This window comes from Sapajus apella, unplaced genomic scaffold (assembly GCF_009761245.1).
Source record: "Sapajus apella isolate SASKATOON/1434 unplaced genomic scaffold, GSC_monkey_1.0 scaffold79, whole genome shotgun sequence".
Lineage (NCBI taxonomy): Eukaryota > Metazoa > Chordata > Mammalia > Primates > Cebidae > Sapajus > Sapajus apella.
This window is the reverse complement of record NW_022437019.1, coordinates 9,725,610-9,740,343: the sequence shown is the minus strand read 5'-3', so window position 1 is coordinate 9,740,343 and position 14,734 is coordinate 9,725,610. Positions and strand designations below refer to the sequence as shown.

The following is a 14,734-nucleotide window of genomic DNA, read 5'->3' as shown; positions in this document are numbered from 1 at the left end:
GGAAAGAAGAGACACCACTTTTACAAAATCAAAGTAAACATGTGGTCAAGAACTGTGGAATAGTGCTAATTTGAGAGATTTCATCTTCTACAGGGCCGTGCTTTAATTAGGCACCAACACAGTCCTGTGTATGAATTGTTATCTCAGATAGAATAGAATTCTGACCCTCCCCCATGATATTTCTTCATTTCTTTATTGTTTTGGCGAATCTGCCAAGCAGATTCTGGTTTGCCTGTGCCTTATCTCGCCCTATGACCTTTTAATCATTAACTTTCTTTCTCTGGAGACACAGTGAGATGATCTCAGATGTCCTTTTCACTCTGCTATGCCCTGAAAAAACCCTGTTCTGAAGCAAAAGCAGCAGTTCCTGCAGCATCTTGGGGACACAGAGGTGGCCACATGGGTTGGGGGGAGGGTGGGAGTGAGACAATGGCTTGTTTCCTTGCTTCCCCTCCCCAGGTGCTCTCCTTACAGCTGTGAGCCAGCCTCAAGTGAAGTGCTATTAGACACACCTGAGAACTCCAGGCCACCCACAAGACTCAATCCCATCATCATCACTGTAGTGGCACACATCTATTCATCCATCTATCCATCTATCCACACAGTCTCTCTGAGCCCCCAGGAAGCACTCAGCTTTTCAGATACTATGTTTCTAACAACAGCAACAGATACCATTTCTGACTAAGGCAAGGAAACAGCAAACACCACTGCTGCTCATTGGTTTGGGGTCTTTGTGGTTCTGGACTCAGGATATGAGTTTTTCTCTTGATTGTCCCTGGATCTTTTTGGGATCTCCTATAGCATCCTAAGAACCATTCTTAGAATAAGACTATAGACGGGGCGGGAGTGTAGGCCCCTCTTTACCTACACTCTGAGGATCAACTTAAAGGGCTCCAGATCACTCCTGTCTCCACCTCTCATGGTGCTTCTCACTCAACTCAGGCCATAGGCTGGCTCTGCTAAGGTCTCCATTCTTGGTCTTACTCTTGCCACACCCAACAGCCAACTGCCCCTCTGCACAAAATGATTTTCCTTTCTGCCTCTGTGCTTTGCTTGTGATTTTCCTGTGGCTATGAGTGGTCTCTCTCTTTCTGCTCACAGTGGCCTGCCCTGTCCAGCCCCTACACTTGGCTCTGCCACCCTCCTCCTCTGGCAAATGTCTACTCTGCTTGAGAATCAGCTCTAGAAGCTACCTCTTCAAGAATTATAAAGGTGGGCCCAATGATGTAATCACAAGTGTCTCGTAAAAGGCAGGGAGAACTACTGCTGCAGATGAGGAGAGGAAAATGTAGGCAGTGATTGGGGTGGGGCACTCTGAAGATGGAGGAAGGAACCACAAACTAAAGACTACAGGCAGCCACTAGACACTGAAAAAGAAAAGGAATAGATCCTTCCCTCAGAGCCTCCAGGAGGAACCAGCACTGCTGATACGTTGACTTTAACCCAGTGGTCCCCAACCTTTTTGGTACCAGTGACTGGTTTTGTAGAAGACAATTTTTCCACAGTTAGTGGGGAGGGGGAGATGGTTTCAGGATTCAAGTGCATTACCTTTACAGTGCACTTTATTTCTATTATTACATTGTAATATATAGTGAAATAATTATACAACTCACCATAGTGGAATAGGTGGTAACCCTGAGCTTCTTTTCTTGCAACTAGATGGTCCCATCTAGGGGTGATGTGAGACAGTGACAGATCATCAGGCATTAGGTTCTCATAAGGAGCGTGCAATCCAGATCTCTCACATGAGCAGTTCACCATAGGGTTTGCGCTCCCGTGAGAATCTAATGCCACCGCTGATCTGGCAGGAGGTACTGCTCATTGGCCCAGGTTTTAGGGACTCCTGCTTTAACCTGCTGAAATTGATTTGAACTTCTGATCTCCAGAGATGTAGCATAATACATTTGTGTCGTTCTAAATCACTGTGTGTTCATGTTTGGCAGTGGCAATGGGAAACAAACACAGTCCCGGTGTGCAGCCCAGTGTGAGTGGAACAGATTGCATTACTGATTTGGTTCTCCTTCTTGCTAGACTATGAGCTCTTTGAGGACCAGTCCTATGACTGATTCATCTTGTTTTCCTCCCATGCTATGAGAGTGCCTGTGTTCAGTAAATATATCTTGAGCAAATAAATATCAGATGATATTAAAAATAGTTAAAGAGCACATACTACTTTTAGGAGATTTTCTCTTGCCTTTTCATTTCATTGGCATCCCATTGAAGTAGGCAGGGTAGGCTTTACACTTTTTTAGCTCTACTTTACAAGTGAGGAAACTTGCCCAAAGAAATCGGTTACTGTGTTCTTGTTCTTTCCAGAACATCCCATACCTACAGCTCCAATAAGGCACATGAGGATGAGGATCCCAATGCAGAAGAAGATGTCTGTGTTTATGCGCCGCTCAATCTTGCTGCGTTTGTACCGGGGACCGCTGTTGTTCAGCATGGCTTTTGTCTCATGGCCTTTGAGAGAAAATGAGGAAATCAGTCCCTTAGCTCCCATCTGCCTACGTCTTAGACCATTCCCTCAGCTCTTCTCACAGGAGCTTAAGATAAAAGAGAGGAGTCACTCTTTTTTTTTTTTTTTTTTTTTTTTTGAGACAGAGTCTCACTCTGTTGCCAGGCACCAGGCTGGAGTGCAGTGGCACAATCTTGGCTCACTGCAACCTCCGCCTCCCGGTTCAAGCAATTCTCCTGCCTCAGCCTCCCGAGTAGCTGGGACTACAGGCACACGCCACCATACCCAGCTAATTTTTTGTATTTTTAGTAGAGACGGAGTTTCACCATGTTGGCCAAGATGGCCTCGATCTCCTGACCTCGTGATCCGCCCGCCTCAGCCTCCCAAAGTGCTGGGATTACAGGCTTGAGCCACCGCACCCGGCCTGAGGATTCACTCTTTAACCGGAACTTTCCCTGTCTCAGAAGGTTGCTGAGAACAGCTGTAGAGGCCTCACATAATTTACCAGCAGGTACTCAGCGAGCATCCCCTACATGCATGCCAGATACTGCGGTGGGCATTGACAGAGTTCCCATGCACAGGCTGTGTCCTGCACAACTCCAGAGGGTAGTCCTCATTCTGTAGTTGCCAAAGATTTGTAAATTTATTATGAACAGAGTTCTGGCAAATGATAGTAAGCTGTCTTAAGGAAGCTTACTGCCTTTTTCTAATTTACACAAAGGTTCTATTCTGCCTGTTACGGGCTAGCAGTGGGATACAACGGCAAGACATAGGATTCCCATTCTAGTGAAGATATGCAAGAAGACAGAAAGGATAATTATCATTATTAATAAGTCCTGTGACATAATTAATACACAGTAAACCAAAGGCCAAGGTGGATAAGAGATGGTGTTGGAAAGCCTGCTCAGGGAAAGCTTCTCCAAGGAGATGACGTTGAAGAAAGGCCTGAAGGGAGAGCGGAGTTTGCTGCAGTGTTTGAGGCTGGGGAACTGTAGGTGTAAAAGCCCTGTGGTAAGACAGTGCCTAGGACCAGTAGTTTCCCTGCTTGAATCTTTGGTCATGCCTAAGTTGTTGGTGTTGCCTGTGCAAGAGCAGTAAGGACCAAACGCCCCCACCTCAGCACTAACCCTGGGCAGCTCCACTCCTATGTTGTAGTTTTGCATACAATTTTGGTCAAAGAAAGAATGACGAAGTTTGAAAACTACCAATCTCTTCCGGTCACCTTCCTTCCCAACAAGGGAAACTGAGGGCTAGAGGGTAAAAAAGATCTGCTCGAAGTGAAAGAATAAGTCAACATCAGAGTCACAATGCAAACCGAAGATTCAGATTGCCGGTGTATTTCTCCTTTCACCAACCCCTGGGACCCAAGGTCACACACCTAAGAGCTGAGAGTCAAATGCAGACTTTGTCTTTAGACAGAGCCTCTGCTTTGGGGCTGCTGAATGTTAGCTACAGTGTCATACTCCTCGGCAGTCAAAGTGAAAAAAATGCCAGTCACGTATTTTCTGTCCAAAATTAAAGAAAATCAGTACATCAGCTCCAAAAGCAAATGGCTTTAATGCTGTTTAGGTGGTTGCCTTGTGGTTTTAAAGTAGCAATGAAACAGGAGGAGTGAACAAACTCTAGGCTCCCAAAATTCGACTCAAGTTGCTGTAGTTGTATATGTGTGTGTGTGTGTGTGTGTGTGTGTGTGTATGTGTGTATGTGTGTGTGTGTGCGTGTGTGTAATTGGGGGGGGTGTTCCAGCAGCACTCCTGGGCCTGTAGTCTCTCTGCCTGCCTCTCAAGGTCACTCCATTCAGGGATCCTGGGACTATCCCCTTCGCCCACCTGGTCCTTGCCTTCTGAGACCCCTCCACTCTTTTGGAAAGAGTTGGGTTCAAGGGGGGACAGTATGGGACAGTGGATAAGAGTGTGGACTCTAGAGTCAGACAGAGGTCAGCTCTGCGGATACCTGACCTTGGGTTACAGAGAGTTCAACTCAGTAGACATGTGAACTTGGGTGAGTGAGTCTCTTTGTACTTCAATTACTCATCTGAAAAATGGGAGATGACTGTGGTGTATGAAGTGGAAAAATAAATCAATATACGCAAAGTACTAAATCAGTTTCTGGTACTCAATATTTGCTGTGAGGAGCATATACTTCTACATTGGACCTATTTCTTTTGTAAATCTCACCTTGGCCTTTTTGGGCCTTTGACTCTGAAGCCCTATTTTGTTTACTGACAATGTCAAGGAAGAAATGAGAATTCTGGACCATTGCTCTCAACCAGGAGTGATTTTACTCCCCAGAGGACATTTGGCAACAGCTTGAGAAATCTGGGGTTGTCTGACTTGGTGAGGGGTGCTAATGCATCTTCTGGGTAGAGGAAAGAGATGCTGCTAAATACCCTACAGGGCAGCCCCCTTCACAAAGAATAGTATGGACCAAAATGTCAATGGTGCCAAAGATGAGACCCTCAGCTCTAGATAATAACTGGTATCTTTTCTCATATTTTGGAGGACCTGATGTATTCCAACTGTTGTATTAGGCCCTTTACACAGATAACCTCATTTGAGCCTTATAAAGCTACAAAATAGGAACTATTAGTCCCTCTTGCATTGAAAGTTCACCCATCTTGTTCAGGAATATGCAGAACATGAATGGATTTTACCCCAAGGCGGCCTGACTAGCCGGAGCCATGGTTAACACTCCACATCTGCCACCTTATATACCACTCCCATCACCTACTTATGTTTCTTCCTTATTTCTATTCAGGCAGAGAAGCAAAGCTCAAACCTATGTGGCTATTAGTACTATTTTCTTTTTTAGTAGAGTGGAGATTGCTGGAGTGTTCATTTTCAATAGGTTTACCAGATGGTGTTGAACTCCATTGCTAAAGACCTTTGAAATAAGTCATTTAAACTGACAAATATAACCCCCCTCTCGTAAATTAGGGAAACCTAGCAAGACTGTGACATTATTTTTAAAAAGACCTGTTTCTCCTTGACAGTCCCGAAGAGTAAATCTTATGGTTGATGGATATTAAAATGCTCTTCTATGTCCATCAGAAGTGGGGTTCTATGGAGAACAAAACAAACCAAACAAAAAAGCAAATAAACAAACTATTCCAAAGTGTCCCAGTGAATGGAAGACTCAGAAGGAAACACATTCTGGAGTTTTCCAGCAAAGGAAGACACTCCACAGAGACCGCGTTTCCTCTGTTGTGGCAGAAGTCTTTAGGTTCATGTAACAGCAGGTGCACTGAATGGCATAGGCGCACTGGCGATAAGAACTAGAGATACAGCAGTCCCAAGACTGTCCTCCAAGACTTCAGATTTCACTGTGAGAAGAGCTACATTACCTTTTTTCATTGGAAAGCAGAATCAAAGTAGGAAGGAGAGATAGACCTCCATATCTGGAGCCATAAAAATAAATAAAGATAATCGTAAAAATGTAACTACAAAACAACTAAAACCCACTGAGCTCTCACTTTGCTACAGGCTATGCTGGATGCTTTTCATGTGCTGAGTAATTTGATCCTTACAAACACTCTATGAGGCAGATACAAATATTCTCCCCACTGTACAAATGAGGAAATTGAGGCTCCAAAGGGGAAGTCGTTAGGTTTGGTGAGGTTATTCCACAGGCTCAAGAAGATACACTTCATTCTGGCTTTAGTTAGTAGCACAAAACCATTGGGATGATTGAGTGTGAATCCCTTTCCCTGTCTTGTGCAGATGAGTGATATTAAGCTGGAATCTCATTATGTCTCCTGCAGACTGAGTGAACTGCTGTGATTCCCAGCCTCTATTTGCTTAGCTGAGAAATGGGAAGTTACTATGAACTGTTGTCAGTTCCCACTGACTGACGATGGATTTGAAGGAGAGGATGGAGGAGGAAGGATAAAGGAAAATTCAGACAAAGGAAACTACCCAGAGACAATGACCTGCATAGATGACAATGCCAACAGCCACCTCGGTGTTTCTGATGGTGCAGCCTCGAAGCAGAAGACTCTCACAGCCAAATCCAGTCCTGGTCTTGTCAGGATGCTCCCTGGAGACGATGAAGAAAAGACAGGAGGTGGTTGGGTGGCCTCTCCGTTCTGCCACTGGGTAGTGTCACAGAACTAGAAGTGGTAAGTGAACATGATCCTTCTTCTGTTTTTCAGAAGAATGATGGTAGCTCAGAATCTAATCTCCTTCATGCTCAAGGGCCGATCTCTTCACTGCTCCTAGGAGGCCTGGGTGGGAGCTAGACCATCAGAAGGGAATTGTCCACCCTGAAAAAATTGCCATTTACCAACATAAAATGCAGAACTCTGCTGAAAAAGCCTTGGCTTCAATTCTCACATTCAAAATGTTTTTAGACAGGTTGCAGTAAAGAAGCCGGCCAAAACCCACCAAAACCAAGATGGTGATGAGAGTGACCTCTGCTTGTCCTCACTGCTACACTCCCACCAAAGCTATGACAGTTTACAGATGCCATGACAATGTCAGGAAGTTACCCTATATAGTTTAAAAAGGAAAGAAACCCTCAGCTCTGGGAATTGCCCATGCCTTTACCAGGAAACTAATGAATCATCCATTCCTTGTTTAGCATATAATCAAGAAATACCCATAAAAATGGGCAACCAGCAGCCCTTGGGGCTGCTCTGCTATGGAGTAACATTCTTTTATTCCTTTACTTTCTTAATAAACTTTAAAAAGCAAACAAACAAACAAAATTGTTTTGGGGTAAAGTGCAGGGAAATTGGCTTCTGGCCTTAGGAGGACTGGCAGTGTTCACATGCTCACTGTCACTCAGCTTCTGGGGACCAGAGTTGCACCAGCTGCACTTCCAAGTCTGTAGGATCTTCCAGGTAGTCTTGCTTTTCATACCATGGGACAGGTAAGAATGGTAAAGAAAGGAAGGGCAGGTTGTGGGTGTCTCTTGTTCTGAGCCACATCACTCACTTGGCCTCTCTCCTGTAACAGCTTTTACTTGCTCAATAGCTTATAAAATAGGCCTCACAGGAGTGGCCCTTTGCCCAATTTATTGGGAGGCAGATCCTAAACATAGAGATAGTTTCTTCCTTCTTCTAGCCTCAGGGAGCATTGCAGTTTTCCACCTCACACTAGAAACTTATGAATCCAATCCCCCACTCTAGTTATTACCTGGGGCCTGGCCTTTATTTACTCTGTCCTGATGCCATGCCTTTGAGATTTTCAGTAAGCTTAAATATAATTTCCAAAAACATTGGGGCAAACAGAAAAATAATAATCTGAACTCTTAGAGCTTTTTTTCTAAACTTATAATTATTTAATACTTCTTATCTCTAAGTCCAGTTATAAACCTTTTCCACTCAAGCCTCATGACAACCTTGTAAGATAGGGCATATTATCATACCCACTTTATAGACAGGAAAACTGAGGCAAGTTCATAAAGCCAGGAAATGGCAAAATGAGGAATCAAAACTAGTCTGGCCTCAGAGTGCTATATTGTCACTCGATATTCCTTTTAATGCTAATGATTCCTCACTGTGTTTACAAACTACATTTACTTACATAATTTTGTTTGGCTCTTTGTGGGTCTGGGAAGTCAGCAGGGTAATTATTTTTCCTTAAGAAAAAAATGGAAGCTCAGAGTGGCAGAGATTTTTCCAAGGCTATACACTTAGTACATGGGACATCCTAAGACCAGGGAATCTAGGTCCCAGACACCTACCCTATTGAGATTTTCACTACATTAGGATACCTAAAGTGCTACCGCACTCACTCACACTAAATCAGAGAGTCATTTCTATTTTCAATTCTGCTGAATATGTCAAGGAAGATGTTTCATTTCATGCTGGTATAGTCTTGACCCAATTCTAATGTTTGTCTATCCTACTTTTTAATGCAAAAAATGCTATAGCAAATAATAATTTGTAGTTACAATATAACTGTTTTGATTTCATTGTATTAATTTTTACCTTTTTAAATATAGCAAGCGATCCTGGTTTCCCATAGGGCCCAGTGATATAAATTTTCCTTTTCAAATAAATTTTAGAAAAAGATAATTAAAAATCTGGTAGATAAAATAGATTTTACTGAATATGATAAAAATCATAAAGGTGGTCTAAGAATGACTGAGGTTCAGGACCCGCCATTGTTCCCTCTGTATATTAAGGAGGAGGCTGGCTGTGGAGTTAATATTGGGCTAATGAATCTTGCTTGCCTCACTGTCAGTAACTTGCAGTTTCAAGAATGATTTTCGAATGTTCTCAAGTGATAGCATATGAGAGAGGCTGCTACTTCTCTTAGTCATAATGTTCCTTTTTCAAAGAATGGTAGAAAAGGATTTGCTGTCTTATAGCTGCTGTCTATTAGCACTCTTGGTTTACAAGGATGCTCTATTGTATTTTTTCTAGACTAGCATTTCTCAACCTTGGTGCTATTAAAATTTTGGACTACACAATTCTATGCTAGGGTTGGGCATGCTGCTGCTGTGTACTGTAGCATCCCTAGCCTCTACCCACTCGATGCCAACAGCACTTTTCCCCAGTTGTGGCAAGAAAAATGATTTCAGACATTGTCAAATGTCCCCTGGTTGGAGTGGTGATGGTAGTGGCGGTGGTGGCAGTGGGGACTGCCCTGGTGGAGAACCACTGCTCTGGAGAGATTCTTTTGTTCAAAAGTCACATTTTCAAATCTGACACCTCTAACCTTCAAACAGATCATTAAAAGCTATTCATCTTCTAGCCAGCCTATGTGGCCTCAGGGAGCTTCTAAATTAATGAGGCTCACAGGAGCTTCTGGGAAACCAGTGGGTTTGCTCAGGAAGAAGGTGCAGACAATCTGTGGGTGCCAGGCCTGAGGGTGTTCTCTTTGCTAAGTGCAGCAAGGATGCGGGAGTGCAGCAAGGAATTCTCTTTCATTCCATGGGTTAGCTACTCAATTGCCCAACTGGACTTTCGGACTCACCCGTGAGTCCCAGGCAGGTGGAGGAAGGACAGGTCTCCCAGAGCAGCAACCAGGAAGAGGAGGTGCTGGGGTTGAATGACGCTGGGAGAGTTCTATCCTGGAATCTGTCTGAGAGGGGCAGGTCGAGCCCAGGTTGAAAGCTGAGAAAGCCTGGCTCTTGGCCTGAGCTGTTCGGGGGAGAAAGATCCTAAACAGAAGCCTAGCAATAAGGCTGTTCTCTAAGAGGATATGGAGAGTGACTCAAGGCATGAGTGATTTGGGATCAATCAAGTTAAAAAACCTAAGGCACAAGGGACGCCTTTCTCTTCAGAGCAGGTGACAGGCTTTACCTCTCCTCTGCTGCAAAGTCCTTTTCTGACAACCCCAGGCCCTTCTCTGCCTGTCTCCTTCTGCTCACTCTGCATTTTAGAAGTAATTTGCCTATAAAAGCTACAGTTTCTCTGGTATTGTTCTTATTGTTTCTCCTTTCTATTTCTCCTCATGATATCCCACATGACCTGAGGACATGTGGGCAGAGGAAAGCAAAGACAGCTGCATTTCAGGGAGCTGCTAAGCCTCATTCCAAGCCCTACAGGTGGAGAAGTTGGTGTAACATGGCTGAGCTCCTCAATGGATGGCTATGGAAAGCACACAGGGGTTGGAGTCAAAAGACCCCCATATGAGTCCTGGCTTTGTCTTATACCTGCTGTGTGACTTTGGGAGATCCTTTAAATGTATAAAGTCTCAGATAATCACAATCCAAGTCATGATATTCGTGCTCTGGGGTTGTTGTGAAGATTATGTGAGATAATGCTCTCTGGGAGTCCTCTAAAAGCTGTCAAAGCAAGCTTGTCCGACCCACGGCCCACATGCGGCCCAGGGTGGCTTGAACATGGCCCCACACAAATTCATAAACTTTCTTAAGATATTATGAGGTTTTTTTTTTTTTTTTTTTTTTTTTTTTTTTTTTTTTTTCCCCTCATTGGCTATTGTTAGGGTTAAGTGTTTTTTATGCGTGGCCCAAGACAATTCTTCCAGTGTGGCCCAGGGAAGCCAAAAGATTGGACACTCCCGTAGAAAAGCACTGTATAAGGGCATTTACTCACATCTGTTACTATGGCTCTTTATTTTGTGAGACTAGTGGTCTGATATGGGAGCAGAATCACAGTAAAATTCTTAGGCTGAACCAAAGTTGAGGAATAAGAATAACAATAATTCTAATAGCAGAAGCCACTGTTAACTGATTGTTTCCTCTCTACTAGTTGCTGTGGTAAGGGTTTTGTGTATGCTAAGTCACTTAATCTTAGAAAAGAAAAACCCTTTGATATTGATATTAGAATTCAATTTTTTTGAATGTGGAAACAGGCTCAGAGAGGTGAATTAATTTACCCAAGGTCACATAGCTTATAATTTGCAGAACCCCTATTCAAACCCAGATCTGCCAAATTCCAAAGTTATTGTTCTTACTTACAACGCAATACAGGCACTTAAAAAATGATCTTAATTAATTCATATTCACCTTCCTGAATCAGAGCACAATCTTGATTTTGATGCTATGTTACAAAGGTTTTTGTTGTTGGTGTTGTTTTTTAATAAAACACTGGTGAATTTAACCCTGCAAGATAATTATCATTCAACAACAACAACAACAACAACAAAAATAGAAAGTTTCCCAATTTAAATTTCTCTAGTCCTTCTTTATCACACACACAAAAAATAAAATTCCTCAGGATGAAGATGCTTATCTGTTTGGTCATTTCTCCGAAATATAAAATATATTTTCTAGCTGCAGTGGAGATACTTACTAGCAGCACGGAACATGAGATACTTACATATAACCCTTAAATTTGTTGAGGTGGTTGTTGGGTTTCTCACACACGATGGTATTGTGGAAAAGCTCTGGCTCGAATTGTACCTCCTGTGAGAGAGAGGACTCTGTGAGGTTATTAATTCAGAGGGATCTTGTCTTAATAGGATCACTGGGAGAGCTAATCACTGTTAGAACCATTGCAAATAAGGTAATCCCTGCTTTGTCACACTTTGATAGTTGTAATGTGTCAGAAAAAAAGAATTAAGTCCTCATTAAGGAAGAGAAAGCAAATGCCAATGAAAAGTTTGATACAGGACAGAGGGAGGTTACTACGCTGATTGCATTTCTCTGACCTGCCTGGGTCTGGGGCTGTAGCTCAGATCTAACAGAACTTACTGCGATGGTGGACTGTTTTGAGTCTGCATTGTGCTACAGTATGAGCCACTAATCACGTGTGGCTACTGAGCACTTGAAGTTTGCTAGTTTGACTAAGGAATTGTTTTCTTAAAAATTTTAATTTGATTTTAATTAATTTAAACTTAAATAGCTACAAGTGGCTAGTGGACACCACAGAAATAGATGATTAAAAAGAAGGCATTACAAATCCTACCACGTAGAGAGATCCACAGCTAAAATGCTTGTGCATGTAATATGTCCAGGGTTTTACAAATATATATTCATCACCTAGGCAGGGTGGCTCACACCTGTAATCCCAGCACTTTGGGAGGCTGAGGTGGGCGGATCACCTGAGGTCAGAAGTTTGAGACCAGCCTGGCCAACATGGCGAAACCCTGTTTCTACTAAAAATACAAAAATTAGCCAGGCATGGTGGTGCTTGTCTATAATCTCAGCTACTCAGGAGGCTGAGGCATGAGAACTACTTGAACCCGGGAGGTGGAGGCTGCAGTGAGCTGAGATCGCACCACTGCACTCCAGACTGGGTGGCAGAGCAAGATTCTGTTAAAAAAAAAAATATATATATATATATATATATGCGTGTGTGTGTGTGTGTGTGTGTGTGTGTGTCTCCACATCCACATATATTAGTATAGGCATATACATGTGCATTTATACATTTTAACAATCAAATTCAGTGTTCATAGATCTTGAACATTTTCACGTTATTAAATTTTTCTATATCTTTATTAAATATGCACAGAAACCTACCCTATAATATGTGGCAGGCCTCCATTACAACTGTCCCAGCACTGAGTAGCCAGGTTAAACATTAAAAACTGACTGAGCCAGGGTCCTTATACAAAGGCTGGTGTGTAATAAAGATCCCAGCAAGGTTGCCTAGACTTTTCCTGGGCCTTGAAGCGTGAGTAGATAACAAAGCAATTCTAAACAGGAATTTTCAGGATTAAACAAGTTTCACTGGGGATCTGAAGAAACTCCCCAGGCCTCCCAATAAACAAACAAGTTTATTGGGGTCTAAAAGACTCCCTTAACACTTATGATTTAGCAGGAGACAAGATAAGGTAATTGCTATAGTACCTAGACCCATTTAGATTAGGTAAATTTACTGAGGCTCCAGACGTAAGTCTTTAGGACTCAGACTTTGGTAACAGATTAAAAGAAGTTAATCACTTATGTCTTTTGATGAATGCATGCTTACAGGTAGACATATAGCTCAGAAAGCAGATAAGCTCTGGAAAACTGTAATTTTGAGTTGGTCTGGCAATAATTTCCCTCCCTGTAAACCGGTTACAGAAATAAAAACTCTTCCTCCCCAGCTCATCTGCATCTCATTATTGGGCCACAAGAAATAACAGCCCAACCCTCAGTTTGGTCCAGGAACAAAACTGACCATATTTCCTTTAATCATTTCACTACTGAATATGTACAGTGTTTTAATCTGTTTTGCTATTATTATAAAAATGCTGTGAAAATAGTAGCTAATAGAACAAAATAAATAGCATTTACTGGATTCTTATTTCTGCCAGACACGGCAATGAAAATTTTATATATGTTATTCATTTTCAAGCTTACAATCATTCTCGGAAGCAGGAACTTTAATTTGTCTCTCTGTAGAGATGGGAAATCTGTGCCCATGTTCAAACCTATTTAAATCTCATGGGCTGGGATTTGAATCCAAGTTCAACTGCAGACCTAAGTATTTTAAACACGTTCTTGATTCTTTACTTTTTAAAGGCATTTCTGTTGTACAAGCTCTTTTAGTCCAATGGGGGCAAAACACAGCTACAGGTGGGAGAGCTTGCTTTCTGACTCCCGTCTACATTGACTAGTACTACTTTCAACTTACGAGCCTCTGTTTCTTCATTTGTAGAATGGGGCTAACATAACCTGCCCTGCCCATCTTAATTGTGCCTTAGAAAACAGAATCTTTGTGGAAAAGTGTTGAGACATGTAATATTCCACCCCAACAGAAGGCAGCAGTGCTAAAGGTGGGATTGGAAATGTTTTTCTCAGTAGAGCTTTTAGCAAGGGGTGTGAGTTTATTACTGAAAGCTACAAGGTACAGCTGTTTAAAGGGGCAAATTGATTCGAAGAAATGATAGCATTTTCTGGCTTCGTGTAAATATACTGTCCATTGGATCTGAGGGGGTGCCAACATAAATAAACTCTCTACTCCCTTGAAATAAATTACCCATCCAAGAGTTTCTAAAAATATGGCCCTTTTCCCTCCAGGTATTGATTCTTTCAGGGACAAACACTTGCCAAGCTCTGAGATAATGACAAATCACACTATAATTTGTCAGCTGTGTTCATGCCCCTGATTAAGTCGTAAGCTTCACGACTTACACTTCTGATCCACACCACTCAGCTCAGTGCTGGGTCTCTTTTTTTATTTTTAATTTTTTTCTTTTTGCCCCACTCTGCTGGTATCAGCGCTGGGTCTCTAAATCCAAACTCATTTCAGATATAAACAGCAGTGGGGTCTGAGCACTAACGATCCCTCTGCAATGCCTCGGAGACCCTGCTGCCGGTTTAATCACACCCCCCAGGCCCCAGCAATGAAGTTTGGCTCTTGTTCCTCTGTTGGGGCTTCTTAGCACCTCCTCCTGTAATGTCCCTTCCTGGTTCTGTGTTCTTTCCTGCCAAGCATGTGACTTTGGTCCTCTGTCTTCCTCTTTTGTGATTTTGGTCCTCTGTCTTCCTCTTTTCATGAAGAGGTGACCCTGCTCTTTCTAGCTACGTGTCCCCTGGGCTCCTTCCTTCAGCTGGAGGAGGAGGGGCTGTGGAGAGGGGCACATGGGTCCTGCTGGCTGCAAAGACAACCACTGAGGCCCTGCTTGTTTTTAAGGATTTGCTGTATTTCCCTCCAGGGCAGCTGTTGAGCCAGCCCAAGACACAGAGAAGTGCCCAGCCTTACAAACCTGTCAGGGCTCTTATTTATTTATTAATATTTTTGAGACAGGGTCTCACTCTGTTACTCAGGCTGGAGTGCAGTGGTGTGATCACAGCTCACAGCGGCCTTGACTTCCCAGGTTCAAACAGTCTTCCCACCTCAGCTTCCTGAGTAGCTGGGACTACAAGTGTGTACCACCAGACCCAACTAATTGTATAAAATAAGATTATATATCTATATACGTACATATATAA

At 42.8% G+C, this 14,734-nt stretch overlaps 1 protein-coding gene across 4 annotated transcripts in view; it reads right to left on the bottom strand.

The window, feature by feature from the left end:
• ATP10B (ATPase phospholipid transporting 10B (putative)) overlaps positions 1-14,734 on the bottom strand; it is a 297,777-nt gene that overhangs the window by 86,747 nt on the left and 196,296 nt on the right. For all 4 annotated transcript variants that reach the window (XM_032252731.1, XM_032252732.1, XM_032252729.1 and 1 more), the window contains 3 exons: positions 11,190-11,275; positions 6,384-6,490; positions 2,329-2,460 (listed from right to left, as the gene is read on the bottom strand). In XM_032252731.1, coding sequence (XP_032108622.1) covers positions 2,329-2,460; positions 6,384-6,490; positions 11,190-11,275 — 325 coding nt within the window. The remainder of the gene's footprint in view (positions 1-2,328; positions 2,461-6,383; positions 6,491-11,189; positions 11,276-14,734) is intronic.